At 43.1% G+C, this 21,498-nt stretch overlaps 2 protein-coding genes across 4 annotated transcripts in view; one reads left to right on the plus strand and one right to left on the minus strand.

Annotated features, from left to right (window-relative positions):
• CCDC47 (coiled-coil domain containing 47) overlaps window positions 1-10,431 on the minus strand; it is a 34,334-nt gene extending 23,903 nt beyond the window's left edge. Inside the window, exons 1-5 of one of the 2 annotated variants that reach the window (XM_011997057.1) lie at window positions 10,055-10,214; window positions 9,415-9,506; window positions 4,547-4,829; window positions 3,022-3,129; window positions 2,334-2,508 (exon numbers count right to left, since the gene is read on the minus strand). In XM_011997057.1, the coding sequence (XP_011852447.1) occupies window positions 2,334-2,508; window positions 3,022-3,129; window positions 4,547-4,810 (547 nt within the window). In that variant the 5' untranslated portion in view covers window positions 4,811-4,829; window positions 9,415-9,506; window positions 10,055-10,214. Of the gene's footprint in view, window positions 1-2,333; window positions 2,509-3,021; window positions 3,130-4,546; window positions 4,830-9,414; window positions 9,507-10,054 lie in introns of both variants that reach the window. The other variant, XM_011997056.1, reaches the window with a different exon arrangement.
• Window positions 10,432-10,520: 89 nt separating this feature from the next.
• DDX42 (DEAD (Asp-Glu-Ala-Asp) box helicase 42) overlaps window positions 10,521-21,498 on the plus strand; it is a 46,972-nt gene continuing 35,994 nt past the window's right edge. The window contains exons 1-2 of one of the 2 annotated variants that reach the window (XM_011997055.1): window positions 10,521-11,034; window positions 11,756-11,826. The gene's annotated coding sequence lies outside the window, so the exon portion shown is untranslated. The remainder of the gene's footprint in view (window positions 11,035-11,755; window positions 11,827-21,498) is intronic. The other variant, XM_011997054.1, reaches the window with a different exon arrangement.

The raw sequence follows: 21,498 nt of genomic DNA on the forward strand, positions 1-21,498 counted from the left end.
CAAAAAAAAAAAAAAAGAAAAAAAAAAGAAAACAAGGCTGAATACCTCATGTTCCTCTATCCTGACCGCAAAATGATCATAGCTTCAGAGTAGCAATACTTTGCTGTCTTACAGAACTCTGTTTGGATAGGGACTAAAATAGATTAGCACTGTTCCTTTTACTTTTAAAACTATTGTTTCTATTAGAAGAAATACGGATTCTAAGCACATGTTTGTCAGTTTAACGATGATCAGCCTGGAGTATAAGTCTCTCAGAGTACATACAAAATAGGAAAAAAAGCAGTTGAAATATCTCTGCCAAAAGTTAAAGAAAAAAAAATCTCCTATGGAGTAAATAAAAAATACTGCTAATACAAACTACTCAGCAATTCCTCACTATGTCTCCTATGAATTAACTTTAACCAAGCTTTCTTTTCCAATGCAAAATGATAACTGGGTCTTACTAATAGCATTAAGAGTTGTATTTTAAATCTAGAAAAAAGCTCAAATTCCAATACTTTCTCTCTTCATTTAATTCATTAAGTATACAAAACAAATTGCTCAACCTCACCAGGGAAAACAGACTGATACACCAAATGAAAACAAGCAAGGGGAAGTAGAAGGAGACAAAGCTGCTTTTTTTTCCCCCCGGAATTTCCCGGTCAAAACATACTCTGAAATACTATAGTACAGTGGAGACAGGGTGGACTTTGGAAACAGGTAAGTTCTGGTATCTTGGTTGCAATGTAATAGCTTAGATAACTTTTAACATTTCTGCCCTTCAGTTTCCTCCTTAGGAAAACAGCAACTATAGCCAACTGACAGTGCTGTTACAAAAAGAAACACTGTATGTAAATATGTAGCATAATATATAAACACTAGTGTGTTGCAGAGCAGGTGGATACATGCTTACTATTAAAGAGAAATAAGGTGCTAAATGCCAAATAGGTGAATGTGAGGTTAGTCCACCTCATTCCCTACATTGCACAACTACAGAGGTTCCTTGAAATCCTTCAGTGTATATTTCAGCAGTGGATCAAAAACTCAAGTGTCCAGATTCTAAGGGAATTTTGAGAGACTTTCAGTTTCTAAAAGACGAATTGAAAGCATTTATCAAGCTACCTAAAATGTCAAACTTTCTTGGTTTCCGTCAGAATTTTATCAACTTGTTTTGAAAACATCTATTATATTATTCTAATCAGAAGCTGTTTAGCAATTTTACTGCTGACTCATGAAAGATGAGAAAATTATTAAATACAATATATTCTTATTTTCAGAAACAGGGTCTCTCATTCTATCACCCAGGCTGGAGTGCAGGAGCATGATCCTGTATCACTGCAGTCTCAAACTCCTGAGTTCAATTCTCCCACTTCAGCCTCACGAGTAGCTGGGACCACAGAAGCACACCACTGTGACTGGCCAATTTTTATTTTATTTTATTTGTAGAGACAAGGTCTCACTATTTTGCCCAGACTGGTCTTAAACTCCTGGCCCCAAATAATCCTCCCACCTTGGCCTCCCAAAGCACTGGAAATACAGGTGTGAGCCACCGCACCCAGCCAAAAAACAGGATCCTCAAGGCTGGATGCAGTAGCTGACACCTGTAATCCCAGCAATTTGGGAGGCCGAGGCAGGCAGATTGCTTGAGCCTAGGAGTTCAAGACCAGCTTGCACAATATGATGAAACTTTGTCTCTACAAAAAAATACAAAAATTAGCTGGATGTGGTAGCATGTGCCTATAGTCCTGCCTACTCAGAAGGCTAAGATGGAAGGGTCTCTCAAACCTGGGAGGTCGAGGCTGCAGTGAACCGTAATCACACCATTGCACACAAGCCTGGGTAACAGAGTGAGACTTTACCTCAAAAAAATAAAAATAAAAAGACCGGGTGCGGTGGCTCACGCCTGTAATTCCTGCACTCTGGGAGGCCAAGGTGGGTGGACCATGAGGTCAAGGGATCGAGACCATGCAGGCCAAGATGGTGAAACCCCGTCTCTACTAAAAATACAAAAATTAGTGGAGCATGGTGACGCACGCCTGTAGTCCCAGCTATTCAGCAGGCTGAGGCAGGAGAATCGCTTGAACCCAGGAGGTGGAGGTTGCAGTGAGCTGAGATTGCGCCACTGCACTCCAGCCTGGTGACAGAGCAAGACTCTGTCTCAATAATAATAATAATAATATAAAATTAAAAATTAAAATTAAAAAAAGAAGAGCAGGGGGAATCCTTGAGAGAAAAAACAATGCACCCTCTTTGGTATTCCATGAAAGCAGTTAGATGCTTATACTGAGGGGAATACATCATCCTTACCAGATTGTTTTCAAGCAAGAAGCTGGGCTGACATTGACCTCACTTACCTACTAAAGTAAAGTTGCTCTCCAAAAGCTCCCTATGAGTGTTAAACCAGGCCTGTGCAAGGCGACTGTTTTTATTCTTCCCAATGATGTAATTCATGATATAAGCAAGTAGACCAGTCACCATCAAAATTTCTAGATAATAACTCTCCCAGCTGTTCTGGAGGTGTGCAGGAACCTAAAAAAGCAAAATCATTCCATTAAATGTTAGCTGAGACTGAATGGAGTCTACCTCATGGGAGGAAGAATGAGAAAATCCATAAACAGAAGGGATACTTCAGATATCTGTCATTGAACATAGTTATACTTTGAAAAATAGGTCCATTTTACTTTTCTAGGCTAGCTTTATAAAAGATTCTTTAAGGAAATATAAGGACAATCAAATGGGATGAAAAGCTGGAAAGCCCTTTGTATTACACTTGGTCCTTAATCCCCCAAATAAATTCAATGTACTGTACATCACCAAGGAATAAATTTTACTTATTCATTGATAAGTAAAACTAGAAGTGCTAGAATGATAAACAGGGGTTGCTTCTGTAGGTGGTGATTTTTATCAGAAGAACTGATGTCAAACTCTTTCTCAGTTCCCACTATTGCATTAACACCAGTTATACATCATTAATTCTATTTCTGGGATTAATGACAAGACATTTTGTTGTTTAGTTGGGAATTCAGAATCCTGGATACCTACATCAACAATTGTTATTGGGTCTTTATTTTTGCTAGAAGAAGTATCTGGTTTGTCTTCATAACCTTCAAATTCTTCATCATCATATGGTTCACTCTCGGTATCTCCCTCCTACAAAAATGAGGCATCATCTGTTTTCCTCTACAAATGTCACCAGCAGCTGTGTCTCATTTTGTTGGCAACATTTGTTGAGGAAAACAGAACGTGTAAGCAGCAAGCATAGAACACAGATGTTACATGTTTTTAACAAAACAATTGGGTACAAATTTCAGCTTAAAATGAAAAAGTTCTGGAGATCTAATGTACAGCATGGTGACTACAGTTAATATATTACAGACTTGAAATCTACTAAGAGACTAGATCTTAAGTATTCTCACCACACACACACACACACACACACACACACACACACACACGGAGGCAACTATGTTAATTAGCTTGATTGTGGTAAGCACTTCACATTATATGTATAGGTATACCAAAACTCTATGTTGTGCACCTTAAATATATACAATTTTTGTCAGTTATACCTCAATGAAGCTGGGGGGCACCCAAAACACCAAAATGATGACTCCCCATGCTTTTGATGGCAAAGTTCTTTCTCTCTTTCTCTCCTTCTCTCCTCCTCTCTTTCTCTTTCTTTCTTTTTTTCTTTCTTTCTTTTGATAAGGTCTTGCTCTGTCACCCAGGTTGAAGTGCAGTGGCTCGATCTCAGCTCACTGCAACCTCTAACTCCCAGGTTCCAGCGATTCTCCTGGCTCAGCCTCCCAAGTAGCTGGCATTACAGGCACGCACCACCACGCCCAGATAATTTTTGTATTTTCAGTAAAGACAGGGTTTCACCATGTTGGCCAGGCTGCTCTCAAACTCCTGATCTCAGGTGATCTGCCCGCCTCGGCCTCCCAAAGTGCTGGGATTACAGGCATAAGCCACCATGCCCAGCCAATTGTAAAGTTCTAAATAATACAATTCTTATCCACAAACAGTATCTATTCTCTAACCCCTCCTCCAGTTAGGGTTTCAATAGAAGAACACAATTCATTCTGTTAATGTAAAAGGTGGAAACTTACCACAAAACATTGAGAAGAGTTCTACCTAGTGAATGAAAATGAAGATTCCAGACAGTAAAGGTCTCCTGAGCCTGAGTATTAATTTTTTTTTTTTTTTTTTTGAGATGGAATATCATTCTGTCACCCAGGCTGGAGTGCAGTGGCATGATTTCGGCTCACTGCAAGCTCTGCCTCCTGGGTTCACGCCATTCTCCTGCCTCAGCCTCTCCAGTAGCTGGGACTACAGGCGCCCACCACCATGCCCGGCTGATTTTTTTGTATTTTTAGTAGAGATGGGGTTTCACCGTGTTAGCCAGGATGGTCTTGATCTCCTGGTCTCATGATCCGCCTGCCTCGGTCCCCCAAAGTGCTGGGATTACAGGCATGAGCCACCGCACCCGGCCATGAGGATTAATTTTAATGTTTGGGAAAAGTGCTAGTTACAAATTTTTCCAAGAAAGCAATAAAAAGAGCCTCACCTGGGTATCTGCATCTTCAAAATCTCCTTCTTGGTTTTCATCCTGCCCTTCCAACTCCACAGTGGTCTCATCTTCATCATCTTCAGTGGTTATGACCCGTTGAGGAGATTCAGTAACAGAGTCTTCCATGACATCCTCAAATTCAGCGAAGTCATTATCATCATACTCTACTATGTCCTCCTCATCCTCAAAATCATCAAACTTGGCTTCAGAGACACTCCCAAACACCAGAAGGACAACACAGAAAGTGTGGAAGGCTTTCATTGCACCTTGAGAAAAAAAGCTTAAAAAAAAAAAAGAGAACCCCAAAATGGATTGCCATTCTATACATACTGATCAGATTTTATAAATAGTAAAAATCTATAAACCTCTCCTGCTTTTCTCTTATTCAGTACTATTAGATTCAGATCACATTATATAAAGAACAACTCAAGAGGCTTGGGTTCTAGTCTGGATCTTGGCACTAGATATCTGTAAAATCTTCAACAAGTCATCAAGTCATTTATTTAATTTCTTTTTTTTTTTTTTTTTGAGACGAAGTTTTGCTCCTGTCACCCAGGCTGGAGCACAATGGTGTGATCTCAGCTCACTGCAACCTCTGCCTTCTGGGTTCAATTGATTCTCCTGCCTCAGCCTCCCAAGTAGCTGGGATTATAGGTACGCACCACCACACCCGGCTAACCTTCATATTTTTAGTAGAGATGGGGTTTCACCATGTTGGCCAGGCTGGTTGTGAACTCCTGGGTGATCCACTTGCTGTGGCCTCCCAAAGTGCTGGGATTACAGGTGTGAGCCACTGCGCCCAGCCCAAGTCATTTAATTTCTTTAGGTTGGGTTTTCTAAAACTCTCTGTCCATTGACACAGAGTATTCAGTAAGCATTTTTTGAGGGCCTATTAAAAAGTTTTCTATAGAAAATGAGAAGGAGGTAAAAATGAAGGAGTAAGATGTAGCTATTTATCTGTTAGTGGTAACAAGAATAATCCATGAATAAAAAGGCCATTCACCCTTAGATTGATTTGTGTTCATGCATGAACAAATTATCATAAGAGCAAACACTTAAATTACTACGTGCTAGACACTGTTCTAAAGACTTTACAAAAAGCAACTAATTTAATCCTCATAAGAACGCTCTTAGGAAAGCTGCAATATTAACACCCCCATTTCACTGATAAGGAAAATGGGGCAGAGAGATGCTGAGTAGTACAACTACCAAGTGACAAAGAGCTGTGATTTGATCCCGGAGTTTTGCCTACAGAATCCATGCTATGAACCACTTCTCAGGCTGCTTCTCAAATGTAGGTAGGTGGCTGTGCTTTCATATAACTTGCTTAGAAGCAGTAATTTTTTGCTAACCAATTGTTCCTAGTGTGTATGATGGAATTGAATATATCATTTTATAGCTTTTTGAAGAACATTAAGTTTTCTAATATATGAAAAAAGTTTCTGCATTAACAAATATAATATCATATCTGTGACAAAATATGTACCCAATTATATGAAAACACAGAGGACAATGTAACCATTTTACCAAATAGGTAAGGCTTCACAAAAAAAAAAAAAAGACGGGGGAGACCATTTGAGCTGAAATTTGAAAAGTATATTTCAACCATCAAACCCATTTAGGCTGTATTTCCGGTCCTGTCCCTCATCTAAACATCAGCCCTATGTCATAACTCACTGTAACCTTGAAGACATATCTGTTTTGATGTCCTACAAACTTTTCGTGTTATCTAGTAAGACAGTAAATATTTAGGCTTTATGGGGTACATACTGGTCTCTGCTGCATATTCTTTTTTTTAAAAAAAAACTTTAAAAAAATACAAAGACCATTCTTACTTCACAGGCCTCCCCTCAGGCTGACCCTATCCCTGACTATAGTCATCTCAAAATCATCAGGTATCTGAATTTCTTATTTGTATATTAATATCAATCACATTTTTTCCAGTCTTGCTTGTTGAAAAGAACAAGATATCTAATGTTTTGCCTTCTTTTTCCCTTGAAATCTATCAGCCATCAAATCCTGGTGTTTCTTTCTTTGATTCCCACAGCCACTACAATCCAAGTTACCCCCACCTGCTGAAGAGCCACTATATTATTCTAAAGGGTATTGTCTTAATGATCTCCCCACTCCCTACTTTTTCTCCCCAAAAACCACCAGCATCTTTCTAAAACAGAACTTTTGTTACATATAAGCATTCAATAATCATCAAAGGCTAACCAATTATTGCAAAAGTAATACAAAAACTCCTTTGGCATTCACTGCTTTTCACAATGATCCTACTGTAATTAAATGTACCTTCACTAAAGCATATCGCCACAGTAGATACTATGCCAAGATAAAGCACAATTCCTGAATTGAAAATAAATTTGCACAGGAATTCAGTTTCAAGGACATGTGCTACAATATTATTTATGATGGTGAAATTTGGTTAAACTCTTTGATTAAACTATGGATGTATAAAAACCAAAGCTACTGTTGTCCATTAAAAATTGTTATACAGGGTGGTGGCTCTCCCCTGTAATCCCAGCACTGTGGGAGATTGGGGAGAGTGGATTGCTTGAGCACAAGAGCTGGAGACCAGCCTTGGCAACATGGCAAAAACCCACCTCTACAAACAAAATAGAAAAATTAGCTGGGTTTGCCGGCATGTGCCTGTAGTCCCAGCTACTCAAGGAATGAGGTGAGAAAATTGCTTGAGCTCTCAAGGCCGAGGCTGCAGTGAACTGTCATCATGCTAATGCATTCCAGCCTGGGTAACAGTGAAACATGCCTCAAAACAAAACACAAATAACAAAATAAAAACCTCAAAGTAAGGCCGGGTGCGGTGGCTGAAGCCTGTAATCCCAGCACTTTGGGAGGCCGAGACGGGTGGATCACGAGGTCAGGAGATCGAGACCATCCTGGCTAACCCGGTGAAACCCCATCTCTACTAAAAAATACAAAAAAACTAGCCGGGCGAGGCGGCGGGCGCCTGTAGTCCCAGCTACTCGGGAGGCTGAGGCAGGAGAATGGCGTGAACCCGGGAGGCGGAGCTTGCAGTGAGCTGAGATCCGGCCACTGCACTCCAGCCTGGGCAACAGAGTGAGACTCCGTCTCAAAAAAAAAAAAACCTCAAAGTAATTAAAAAATTGGTTACACAGCCTGGGCAACATAGTGACACTTCCTCTCTACAAAAAAAATGTTTTAAATTAGCTAAGTCTCACGCTCATTCCTATAATCCCAGCAGTTTGGGAGGCCGAGGTAGACAGATCACTTGAGGTCAGGAATTAGAGACGAGCCTGGCCAACATGGTAAAACCCTGCCTCTACTAAAAATATTTCAAAAATTAGCCAGCGTGGTAGCGCACACCTGTAATCCCAACTATTTGGGAGGTTGATGAGAATCACTTGAACCTGGGAGGCAGAGGTTGCTGTGAGCTGAGATCGTACCACTGCACTCTAGCCCCGGCAACATAGGGAGACTCTGTCTCAAAAATAAATAAATAAATTAGTCAAGTCTGGTGGTGTGCACCTGTAGTCCGGCTATTCTAGTGGCCGAGGTGGGAGAATCACCTGAGCCCAGGAGGTTGAGGCTTCAGTGAGCCATGACTGCACCACTGCACTACAACCTGGGCAACAGAGCAAGGCCCTGTCTAAATGAAAAAAAAAAAAAAAAAAAGTTACAAATGAAGGTGAAAACCAGATTGTTTCAGAAGCAAATGCACATAAAGAAAAAGGTTTGGCTGGGTGCGATGGCTCACACCTATAATCTCAGCACTTTCGGAGGCCAAGGTGGGCAGATCACCTGAGGTCAGGAGTTTGAGGCCAGACTGACCAACATGGTGAAAACTCATCTCTACTAAAAATACAAAAATTAGCCGGGCATGGTGGCAGGCACCTGTAATCCCAGCTACTTGGGAGACTGAGGCAGGAGGATCGCTTGAATCAGGAGGTGGAGGTTGTAGTGAGCTGAGACAGTGCCATTGCAGTCCAGCCTGGGCAACAAGAGTGAAACTCCATCTCAAAAAAAAAAAAGAAAAAGAAAAACAAAACAAAAAAGTTTAACAGGGGTGTCCAATTTTTTGGTTTCCCTGAGCCACATGGGAAGAAGAATAATTGTCTTGGGCCACACATAAAACACACTAATAATAGTCGATAAGCTAAAAAATATCTCATAATGTTTTAACAAAGTTTGCAAATTTGTGTTAGGCTACTTTCAAAGCTGTACTGGGTCACATGCGGTCTGCAGGCCATGGGTTGGACAAATTTGGTTTAGAAAAACATACATTTACATACAAATAGTAGTTAGCTTATATAGTAGAATTGTGGGTATTTTGTCTTTATTTTTCTTCATATTTATTTTACTTGTTTTTTTGAGGCAGAGTCTCCCTCTGTAGCCCAGGTTGGAGTGTAGTGATGTGATCTCGGGTCACTGCAAGCTCCGCCTCCCGGGTTCACGCCATTCTCCTGCCTCAGCCTCCCAAGTAGCTGGGACTACAGGCGCCCACCACCACCACGCCTGGCTAATTTTTTTGTATTTTTAGTAGAGACGGGGTTTCACTGTGTTAGCCAGGATGGTCTCGATCTGCTGACCTCGTCGTGATCCGCCCCCCTCGGCCTCCCAAAGTGCAGGGATTACAGCCGTGAGTCACCGCGCCCGGCCTCCTTTTCAAATCCTACTCTTAAAACTTTTTTTTCAAATATAAGTAACTAAAAGTTAACACTGGAACAGCCAACTCGATTAACAGCCTACCAAAAGATCTGATCATTTCAAATTGAATTTCCACTTAGAATATTCACACCACAGAAACACTTCTGAGATAACTCAGCACTATAATGGAGATCCTTCGAGGTTATTTAGGTTACAACCATCCAAGCCATTTTTACCTTGGCCTTCCCCCTTAGAAGTCTCTGCTGCACCTGTTAACTCAGTTCTCAAATGCACAAGTTCTTGCCAGGCCACCCAGCCTCTATGACTCCTGAAGCAAGCAACACAGGACCAAGGAAAATTCACACAAGCACTGACAAGTCTGGTTTGATTATTTTCTGCAACCTCATCCAATAGTTCCTCAGCGACTGAGTCCAGACTTGAGGGAAGGGGACTGAGTGAGGCCATTATTCCTTGTTGTCATTTTAGATTAGGTCTTTCTGACAACGGCCAGAACGAGTATTCTGGAAATCATGCAGACTTTCCTCTGTCTCCTTGTACGTGTTGGATACAAACACGTTTCATGCTAGAAACCTCCAGAGGAGACTGGCCACAGAGGTTTTTGCTTCTATTAAACCCCCTCGCCTAGCTTCTCCCCACCCAAGAGAATCAATACATCCTAATGTCATCCTGCGGCACACACTGTACATTTCCTCTAACTCTGCCCTTCTGGCTATCATTTGCTCACAGCTCCGTGGGAAAGTTCCCCTAAACCATTACAATTATCTCAACCGGACCGGGCTACAGGCCAAGTAACTCGGAGTCACCGCTCGGCCTGGGCCGGCCCCGCCGACAAGCGCGTCCTGGCCCGCTCCTTACCTGTGGCCAAGGCCGAAACCCGGCCCAGCGCCCTACGTCCGCCACCCCTGCTCCGCCTGCCTCTCGGCCTGGCCGCAGCCTCCGCGATCGCAGCTGTTTTACTGCCCTGGATGCCTCTAGGACACAGCCAGAACCCGTAGCTCAGGCACGCCGCGCCTCTCTTCACGTAGCCTCCGCCGTCCGTTACGTAGAATGCGAGCGGCTCGTCAGCGCCTGCGCGCAGTGTGCAGTGTGCAGTGTGCGGGGCGGGACGCAACACCGGGGACAGCGCGAGACCTCCCTCTTCGCCGCCCAGCTGAGGCGAGGTGGGGCTTCTGGGAAAATTACATAATCCCCGCCCCTGGGCCGGAACTGCTCTCGCCTATACCAATCCTCCTCCGTAGGGTTCCGTCAAGTTGACGTCACACGGAACCGGTGCTCCGGAAGCTAAAGGTAGTGATGCTGTGCGGAACCACGTGGCCAAAGGCAAGAGTGTCGCTGTAGTAGTATTTGCAACGGACCAGAGTTTAAATGATAGGCATGTTCATGTAAATGTGGTTTCTGCCCAACCCATTTTCTCTTGGGATTTTTTGACCAGCCTCCTGACGCCGCTTTTTCTTCATTCCCAGACCCACTTTCTAGACGGGTCATGAACTCTGTCCACCCAACTAGCAGTTTCCTGTCAGAGTATCTGAGGAGCCTGGGAGGCGTTCTGGAGCTTTTAGGTCAGGCGCCTTCCGGGAGTCGTAGCCCCGGCCCCGCCCTTCGGCCCGCGCACTCCTCACTGCGCATGTCGGGTTTTTGTTACCCTCCCCCCTTCAGCAACGGGCCGTGAGGCGGTGGCGGTGGCGGTGGCGGTGGCGGTGGCGGTGGCGGCGGCGGCGAAGGGGGCGGAGAGGAAGGAGCGCGGCGGGACCGGGCTGGGACAGCACGTACTTTGGGCCGCGGGATTCTCTCCGTGCCGGCGGTGGTAGCAGCTGCGGCTGCAGCCATAGCAGCAGGTTTGTGCGTGGGGGTTTTGGACGCAGGGCCGCTAGTCCTTAGGGGCACTGGAGGCAACTGCTGGGCCTAGCGAGGGCGGAGGAACCGCGGCCTTGCTTAACAAAGAGTCGGCAGAGCCTCGGGGCACCGGCGGCCGGGGTGCTGGGAAGGGGTGGGAGTGCGGGCAGAGGCCTCGAGGGTTCCTTCCTAGCCGCGTCGCCCTCCCACAGCTCCCGCTTCCCTCGCAAGTCTTACCGAGGCCCAGTTGGCGACTTTCCGGAGGCGGCGCCCGCTCGCCTAGGAAAGGGATTTGCAGGGTGCCCGGCTCCGAGGCAGGGATAGCGCGGGGAGAATTCTGGCCCAAGGAGGCAGCGCTTGGGAGATGCAGGCTTCCGAATTTGGGGTCCTGATAGGCAAAAGCTGCCAAATGAGAGGAGTGAAGAAATGTAAGCGATGATCTTTGTGCAGCCTGGAGTAGGTCGATTATTAGCATCACTTTGTCACCCAAACTTTTTTGCGGCCTACTTGAAAGCCTATCTGATGTGAATAAATAATTTATGTGGAGTTACAAACATATGCATCAAAAACATAGGAGAAGCTCTCGAGAGTTTTGGGGAATTATATTCTCATCACTGAGAATTTCCCTGTTGCCTACACTCCTATAGGCAGTTATCCAATTTCCTGTATATTCTTTTTGTGAATGATGTTTCTATGTCTGTCCTCCCTCATATACACACCCAGGACTTCCTAAAAGGCAGGGACTGTGTCTTAAGTCACTTTGCAGAGCCTGGCTCAGTTCTGGCGTATAGGAGGTGAGCAGTGAGTGTTTTGTACAAAAATTAACATTTAGACTTTGACAGCTGGGAAAAGAAAATGTGTCTTTCTGTACCTGGAAGAGGCATTTACACAATGCCTAATGTACAGTTCATTCATTGAAGTGATATTTTTATTGGTGCCTATTCTCTAGCGCAGTTCTAGGTGATAGAGATAGGTGTTAGACCCCTGCCTTTGTGAAACTTAACTTTCTAGTAGCGCAAGGAGAGGCAAAGAAATACATAAATTATACTCAATGTTAGAAGATGATCAGTACCTTAGCAAAAAGAAAGCTGGAAAGGGGGTTGGGGAGGTGTTGTTAGAATTTGCAATAAAGTGGTCAGGGAAGTCCCTACAGACAAGCTTATGTTTAAGCGGACTAGAAGGAGGAGTGAGCCTATGTTTATCTGGGGAAAGGAACGTTCCAAGCTAGAGAGTAACAAATATAAAGGCCTTGAGAAGGACAAAGCTGGCCCGTTAAGAGTGCGAAGACCAATGCGTTTGGAGCACTGTGAGCTGAGGGAGTATTAGGAGATGAAGTCTGGGAAGAATTGGGGGAAGGGAGTGAGCAGAACAACCAGAGCCTTTTAGGCTATTACTTAAGAAGGATCTGAGGGTTTCGATCGGAGGAATGATAATATCTGATTTATATTGTAGCAATTTAATAAAAGAGAGGAGTGCAGTTATTTAAATTTGTTTTGTTACATTGATAGTCATATAATCAGCTCTCAGTTGCTTTAAGCTGACAAGAGAAGGGATGCTTCTAAAATAACCATAACCTAGCATTTACTTATATTTAGTTTAGAAGAATGTGATTACGTTCTTGAGTTTTTATATAGATTCTCATTAAAGAACTGACCTCTATATAGTGTGTGAGATACTCTCAAGGTATTATGTAGAGTAGATGCTAATCACTGTCACTAGAACTGTTTCTTCCACCTCCAGAAATGCAAGTGATAAAGTAATGTGGTTTATATAATCAGTTGTTTTTAGTCCACTATATTTAAAGTCATTTAGATCATATCTTATTTTCCACCATTGCCAAAAACACAAACTAGCTAAATTGTCTTCCTTTATAAGCGTGTTCCGCATTTATTCTCACTTCCTAGCCTTCGCTAGTTCAGTCTTTCTCCCTAGAATGTCATCCTCTGCATGTCTCTACCCAGCTTGCATCTTTCTGTGCCTAGCCTGGCTTCTGGCTCTTTTATGACGCTTACCCCTGCCTGTTAGCTCATGGTGATCTCTGACATCTTCAGTGTTTTTGTGGCACCTATGTGTGAAATACCTGTGTTGAAAGAAGTCTGATAGTCTCAATTTACCGATGAAGAAATTGGGTCTTCAGAAATAATAATATAATGAAAAACAAGTTGGCAGCTGACGTATTGAACAAGTACATTTTTGTGTATGAACTTAATTTTTCACACCAACCCTTGAAATAGGTGATAGTCTCATCTTTTTTTTTTTTTTTTTTTTTAAGATGGTGTTTGGCTGTGTTGCTCAGGCTGGTCTCAAACTCCTGGGCTCAAGTAATCCACCTGCCTCAGCCTCCCAAAGTACTGGGATTACAGGCGTGAGCCACCATACACAGCCTCTCACCATTTTATAGATGAGGAAACTGAACCCAGAGAAGCTAAATAACTTCCCTGAGGTTCATATCAAGTTAGTAGCAAAGATGGTTTACACACAGCCTGTGCTACTTTACTATTCCGTTAAGATTTCCTATGAAACCACCACGTTTTATTTATGTTTTAGAGACAGTGTCTTGCTGTGTTGCCCAGGTTGGAGTGCAGTGGTCCAGTCAGCTCACTGTAACCTGGAACTCCTGGGTTCAAGCAATCCTCTTGCCTCAGCCTCCTGAGCAGCTAGGACTACAGGCGTGTGCCACCATGCCTGGCTAACTTTTATAATTTTTTTGTAAAGACACGGTTTTGCTGTGTTGCCCAAGCTGGTCTCAAACTCCTGGCCATAAGTGATCCTCCCACTTCAGCCTCGCAAAGGGCGAGGATTACAGGTGTGAGCCACCTCACCCAGCCAGCCATAGGATTTAGTGCCTAGAACCATACCAAATAGGACTTCATCCCATGTTGACTGTTTCTCCTGAGCCTAGTTGTAGATCTCCTTTAGTCTTTTACATATTGAATAAATGAATATCTAATATTGAAAACATAAGAGAAAAGTGAATAAGCCTGTTTCTTCAGCCATGAATCCTATAATATGGAATTGGACTGGAAAGGGAATTGAGGAAGGAGATGCCATTTCTTCTTTTTTTTTTTTTTTTTAGATGGAGTCTCACTCTGTCGCCCAGGCTAGGGTGCAGTGGCGCGAGATCTCGGCTCACTGCAAGCTCTGTCTCACGGGTTCAAGTGATTCTCCTGCCTCAGCGTCCCCAGTAGCTGGGACTACAGGTGCCTGCCACCACGCCCGGCTAATTTTTTTGTATTTTTAGTAGAGTCAGGGTTTCACCATGTTAGCCAGGATGGTCTCAATTTCCTGACCTGGTGATCCGCCTGTCTCGACCTCCCAAAGTGCTGGAATTACAGGCATGAGTCACCGTGCCTGGCCAGGAGATGCCATTTCTTTGGGGAAATCATATTCATGTCTTTAGGAGTTGGTATTTGAGATGTGCTTTGTAGGATAGGACTTTGGTAGGTACTTATAGTTTATAAGAAAGAGATTTGATGGGGAGGGGACCCAGGTAGAAGGAAGAGGATTCACTAGAATGCTTGTTTTCTTGGAAAACTGAGTACTCGTGGAGAGACCTTGGGAAATATGAATGGTAAAGTAGTTTAATGCCACAATGAAGGGTCTCATTCCAGCATGATTAACTGTGGAGAGCTATGGAATTGAGAAGAGTGACATAGTCAGAAATGTGTGTTCTGGAAGAACCTGGAAAGGGTTTTCTACAAGCATCTGAATACTGACCTCCCTTCTGTGAGACTTTTTCTAGTTCCACAGTATTAACACACACTGTGCTACTCTACCAAAGGATGTAAAACTTGCTTTTCTCTTTTCACTGTGTGTCTCACTATTACTCCATCATTTTATGCTTTACTATACAGAATCGCTTCTCATAGACTATGGAAGATTTGCTGGGATGAAGCATCTGGATGTACATCACCATTACTTTTCCAATAAAACAGACATTCTTGGTACAGTAGTCGGGGGAGTATTACCTGTCAAATGTCATTCGTCTCAGAGAGGCCTTGCCTGACTTAAGTCTGTAATAGCTTGCCTCTTACCCTCTTGCTTGCTTTTCATAGCACTTTTGCTACCTGGAATTACATGATTTAGTTTTTCTTTCTCCTGGGCCAGACTGTGAACTCTGAATGTGACTGTGTCTGATTCCATTACTGTATCCTTAGCACCTTAGAGCGGTTACTGGCACAAAGTAGGCACTCAGTATATTTTGACTTGGTGATCACTCTGGTAGTGCTGTGGGAGTTTGATAATAGAAAGATTTTTTTTTTTTTTTTTTTTTTGAGACAGGGTCTCGCTCTTATCGCCCAGGCTGGAGTGCAGTGACACGATCGTGACTCACTGCAGCCTCCGTGTCCTGGGTTCAAGCAATTCTCCTGCCTCAGCCTCCTGAGTAACTGGAACTACAGGTGCGTGCCACCACGCCTGGCTGATTTTTGTATTTTTAGTAGAGACGGGATTTCACCATGTTGGCTGGGATGGTCTTGATCTCCTGACGTTGTGATCCGTCTGTCTCGGCCTCCCAATAATCAGAAAGATTTTTTTTAGGAAATAACTGCAATAGTGGAGGTGGAGATGGAAAGGCGGGTATGCATGAGGGATGTCCCTCATAGTACTGGGCACGTAACAAAATTATCTGTGGTTATTGGTCAGTATAAAACAATGGATGTTATTACTAAGAACCAACCTAAGGTTGTTCTTTTTTAAGCAAATACTCAGTGAACTTTGTTTATGGCTCTATTATGCAGCTAATTCTTTTCAAATTAGGTATTTCAAAGGGATTCTTTTTAAAATTTTTATTTTTTGGCACCCCAGCAGGAAATGAAGAAGTATTTTTTAAGAGAAAAAATACAAAAATACAGTTGAATTTTCCCAAGTATGTTTTTTGTTTGTTTGTTGTTTTGTTTTGTTTTTTGAGATGCAGTCTCACTCTGTTACCCAGGCTGGAGTGCAGTGGCGCGATCTCGGCTCACTGCAACCTCCACCTCCCGGGTTCAAGCGATACTCTTGCCTCAGCCTCACAAGTAACTGGGATTACAGGCGCCCACCACCACGCCCAGCTAATTTTTGTATTTTTAGTAGAGACGGGGTTTCATCATGTTGGTCAGGCTGGTCTCGAACTCCTGTGTGTTTGTATTTTAGAGACTGAAGCCTATACAGCCTATTGCTTCCTCATAATTTGTTTAAAATAACCTAAAAATACATGTGCTCATTTCATGGTTTTATTTTTTTTTTATAGCAAAAGACATGTCAGCAGCATTGTACTTAATGTCCATTATTATTATCATCTTCCAGAGAGGGTCTGGCTCTGTTGCCCAGACTGGAGTGCAGTGGCATGATCTCCACTCACTGCAACCTCTGCCTCCTGGGTTCAGACCATCCTCGCACCTCAACCTCCCGAGTAGCTGGGACTACTGGTGCACGCCACCATACCTGGGTAATTTTTGTATTTTTTGTAGAAACCAGGTTTTGCATTGTTGTCCAGGCTGATCTCAAACTTCTAAGCTGAAGCCATCCTCCTGCCTTGGCTTCCCAAAGTGCTGGGATTGCAGTTGTGAGCCACTGTGCCCACCTGATTTTGTTCTTTTGCTACTATAACCACCATCTAGCCACAGAACACTTTTCATCTTGTAAAACTGAAATTCTGTACCCATTAAACAATACCCTGTTCTCCCCTCCTCCCAGCCCCTGGCAACCACTCTTCTACTCTGTGTGTCTGAGTTTGACTATTCTAGGTATCTCTTTTTTTTTCTTTTTTGTTTTCTTTGTAGAGATGGGGTCTCGTTGTGTTGCCCAGGCTGATCTCAAAAGCATCTTCCTGCTTCCCAAAGTACTGGGAATATAGGCGTAAGCCACTGCACTTGAGTCTTTTATTTTTTTAGTAACCAAATAGAAATTTGGGTGGCTATCTTTTGCTTCTTCTATCAGCTGTACTCCCACAAACCTCTGTGATTGTCAGAGTTCTGTAGCCATAACACTACATGGTTTAATAGTAGGAAAAACTGCCTGGCACAGTGGCTCACGCCTGTAATCTCAGCACTTTGGGAGGCCGAGGCTGGCAGATCACTAGAGGTCAGGAGTTTGAGACCAGCCTGACCAACATGGAGAAACCCCATCTCTACTAAAAATACAAAATTAGCCAGGCATGGTGGCACATGCCTGTAATCCCAGCTACTTGGGAGGCTGAGGCAGGAGAATCACTTGAACCCGGGAGTCGGAGGTTGCAGTGAGCCAGGATTACGCCATTGCACTCCAGCCTGGGCAACAAGAGCGAAACTCTCTCAAAAAAAAAAAGAAAAAAAAAAAGAAAAAAAGTAGGAAAAACTGTTCTCAAGAGACTAAGTAATGATACATTGAGGATGATCTGGCTTAGATTTAATCAGGAAGGGTGGATAGCTAGATGACAAGGTTTGTAGTAATAAAAGACGGTTTTCACAAATACTGGGATGAATTTTGGAGAGCCTGAATACATGATATTTATTCATACAGCAAAAGTTTTTGAGTACTACACAGACACCAAGGATATAGTGCTGGACAAATTGAGCAAAGTCCATGCCTTCATGGAGCTAACATTCTACTCAGGGTATATAGAAAGCACAGTTGCTTGGTCTTCCTAGAGTCAGTAATTGAGGGGAAATGGGCTATGTGTTCTAGATGAGCTAGGGAAAGGATTGCTTTTGCATCTTGCTAAGTCTGAGAGCCGTTAAGCAACTATCACCTGCCCAAGGTCTCACTGCCTGTCTGTTTGTGGCAGGAGTTGATTTGCTGCTTTTGTAATATGAACCTTTTGATTATTTGGTAGGGCTGATTTATATTCATACTTGTTCTTTTCACTCCTTCGCTCCAGTTTTGGGGGAAGAGTGAGTTACTTCTGTTAAAAGTTTTGATTGTGTCTGGTCTTCTCTGGAAATCCTATGATTTTTTTCTGTCATTTTGCTTCTTCAGTTTTTCAGATTTTACTGGTTTTTCCCCTTTAGCATATAAACATACATATATTTCTTTAAAAAATAAAATTTCTGTAGTTAATGCTTCACTTTCTCCTTCCTGTCATTGATAAACAGCCTACAAAGTACTTTTGACTCCCCTTGACCTAGTCTTCATCTTCTACCACTTACTTGCCAGTCAGGTACTCCTCAGCCCTGTCCCTACTGCTCCATTGAAACTGCTTTCACCAATGACTCTTGGTTGCATATACCACAGAAGCATTTTCGTTCTTTTTGTTTTGTTTTTTTTGAGACAGAGTCTTGCACTCTTGCCCAGGTTGGAGTGCAGTGGCACGATCTGGGCTCACTGCAAGCTCCGCCTCCTGGGTTCACGCCATTCTCCTGCCTCAGGCTCCGGAGTAGCTGGGACTACAGGCGCCCGCCTAATTTTTTGTATTTTTAGTAGAGACGAGGTTTCACCATGTTGGCCAGGCTGGTCTCAATCTCCTGACCTCATGATCAGGACCTCGTGATCTCCTGACCTCGTGATCAGGCCTGCCTCGGCCTCCCCAAAGTGATGGGATTACAGGTGTGAGCCACTGCGCTAGCACATTTTAGTTCTTAACTTACCTGACTTCTCTTTAGTTTTCTGCCTATAGAGCTTCTCTCTCCTCGCCTGTGTTCCTCCTTGTCTCCCCTTCCTTCCTTCCCTCGCTTCTCTTTTTTTTCCCTTCCCCCATCCCTGTTCCATCTGAAGTTTCCATGTAAGCTTCTCTTTTCCTAAATAGTGATATACATTAAGAATTGTCTTACCGGGCTGAGCGGGGTGGCTCACGCTTGTAATCCTAGCACTTTGGGATGCTGAGGTGGGCGGATCACGAGACCAGGAGATCCAGACCATTCTGGCTAACACAGTGAAACCTTGTCTCTACTAAAAATACAAAAAATTAGCCGGGCCTGGTGGCAGACGCCTGTAGTCCCAGCTACTGGGGAGGCTGAGGCGGGAGAATGGCGTGAACCCGGGAGGCAGAGCTTGCAGTGAGCCGAGATCGCGCTACTGCGCTCCAGCCTGGGCAACAGAGCAAGACTCCATCTCTGCTAGCTTATTTACATCAGTAACTTGAAATGCAAATGGCTTACATCAAATCTATAGCTCCACTCCAGACCCCTGTCCGCAGTTCCTGACCCTACTTGGCATCTCTGCTTAGCTCTCTCATAGATACTGAACTCACCTTCTACCTGGTTTTGCAAGCCTGCCTCATTTAGCTTTCCATCTCCATTAGTGGCTCCACAATTCATCCAATCTTTAAAGCCAGAAACTTCTGAAGTTATTCTAAACTCTTCTTCCTTAGCTTCCACACCAATTACTAATCACACAATCCTAATGGATCTTTCCTCAGATGTCTAAATAAATAACTCAGATCCATCCCCCGTTTCTCCTTTCTCACAGGTGCTTTCTTAGTTCAGAATTTTGTTGCTTTATACCTGCATTGCTGCAACAGCCTCCTACTTTCCTTGCCTCTACTATGAGTATCTCTCATTCTGTCTTTCAAAAACACTGATCTGAAAATTCCTCTTCTGTATAAAATTAACAATTCCTTGTAGCTAGTAGAATACAGTTTTGTATGGTACATCGTTAGCAGAGCCTTCTAAGCTGTTCATCTTGGCCCTGCCTGTCTTTCTGAACATGTGTCCTACAAATTTCCCAAATGTCCTACTCAACTCTAGCTGCACTGAACTATTTCCTGTTCTCTGTCATAGCATGTAACAGATCCTTCCATCTAAAATGCCCTTCTTTAATGCTTCTTTGATCTAATGCCTCTTGAGATTTCAAAATTTAACATGTCATCTCTCAGAACACTTCTATGCCTTTGCTCCCACTCATGGACCACCAGTGAATGCACTCTGTATAGTACGTCTGCTAGAACGCATGATGTTGTTTTCAGCTGCCTCAGACTACACTGTCTACTCCTTGAGAACAGGGACTGTATCTTTCATGTATGAATGCCTAGCACTTCGTATACTGTGTGACCTTCTCAGCAACCTTTCAGTAAACCATTGAAAGTTTTCCCGATAGGAGATTGTGTGATTCTTAAAATCCACCTGAATGTAAAATGTCTTTACACTATCCTTTCTTTGTCTGCTTTCTTATCCTTATGGCTCATTAGCTCCTTGTTATACATTGTATACACTAGGAAAAATGAGATTAAAATTGAACCCATCATTTTTGTTGCTTGGGAACAGCTCTTGAAAAGATAGGCTTATAGATTAGTTTAAAAATGTCAGATGCTAAAATTTCCTTGCTTGTAAAGGTTCTTACTAAAGTTCATCGCACCGGAATTATGTTGATTCCCTGATTGAAGGAATCCCCTTACGGGATTCCTAAAGAGAGCAGGAGATGAACTTCAAGTAAATTAGTACCTTAGTCATTCTCACTGTTAGAGAAGGAGGTCCAAAATGAGTAAAGACAGTTTCTATCTGGAGTTAAGGGTCTAAGTGGAGATTGACGTGGTGTAATTCAAGTTTAATACTAAGCAGGCTGGGCGCTGTGGTTCATGCCTGTAATCCCAGCACTTTGGGAGGCCAAGGTGGGTGGATTGATTGAGTTCAGGAGTTCAAGACCATCCTGGCTAACATAACGAAACCCCATCTCTGCTAAAAATACAAAAAATTAGCTGAGCCTGGTGGCACACACCTGTAATCCCAGCTACTCGGGAGGCTGAGACAAGAGAATCACTTGAACCAAAGAGGCAGAGTTTGCAGTGAGCCAAGGTTGTACCCCTACACTCCAGCCCGGGTGACAGAGTGAAACTCTGTCTCCCAAAAAACAAACCAAAAAAACACCTTAATACTAAGCAAACAACTAAGTGCTGTGTATAATAGCAGTTGAACAAAACCTATAAAGTATATATAGACAAGGGCATAGAGCAGTGTGTTTCTGATCTCTTTGACAATGTTACTATAATAAACAGCTTTTGGAATTTTTTTCCACCCTGGCTTTAAAGCTAGTGGAAATTAAAATTAAACATTTTAATTTTTCTTACTAATGGTAAACAAAATAAAAATCAAATAACTGCTGTTAAACATTGTGATAAACAGCCTATCAGCTATCTCTGTATACATAACTCATGGGTTTTACATAAATTAAATCATACTACCCACCTTGTTTTATGCCCTTATTTTACTCAATGTGTAATGGATACTTTTTCATAAATGTAAATAGTAATTAAAATGGGTCATGTCTGTTAATTTCAGCACTTTGGGAGACTGAAGTAGGAGGACTGCTTCAGGCCAGGATTTTGAGACCAGCCTAGGCAACATAGTGAGACCACAAAAAATTAAAATAAAAACCCAGGCATGGTGGCTCATGTTGTAGTCCCAGCTAGTCAGGAGGCTGAGGTGGGAGGATCCCTTGAGCCCAGGAGTTCATGGCTGCAGTGAGCTGCAATCAGACCACTGTACTGCATCCTGAGTGACAGCAAGAACTTGTCGCAAAAAAAATTTTTTTTTAAAACTCAGAGTGCATTTTCCTTTGAGCAACTGCATTTTAAA

Source organism: Mandrillus leucophaeus, unplaced genomic scaffold, assembly GCF_000951045.1.
Source record: "Mandrillus leucophaeus isolate KB7577 unplaced genomic scaffold, Mleu.le_1.0 Scaffold530, whole genome shotgun sequence".
Lineage (NCBI taxonomy): Eukaryota > Metazoa > Chordata > Mammalia > Primates > Cercopithecidae > Mandrillus > Mandrillus leucophaeus.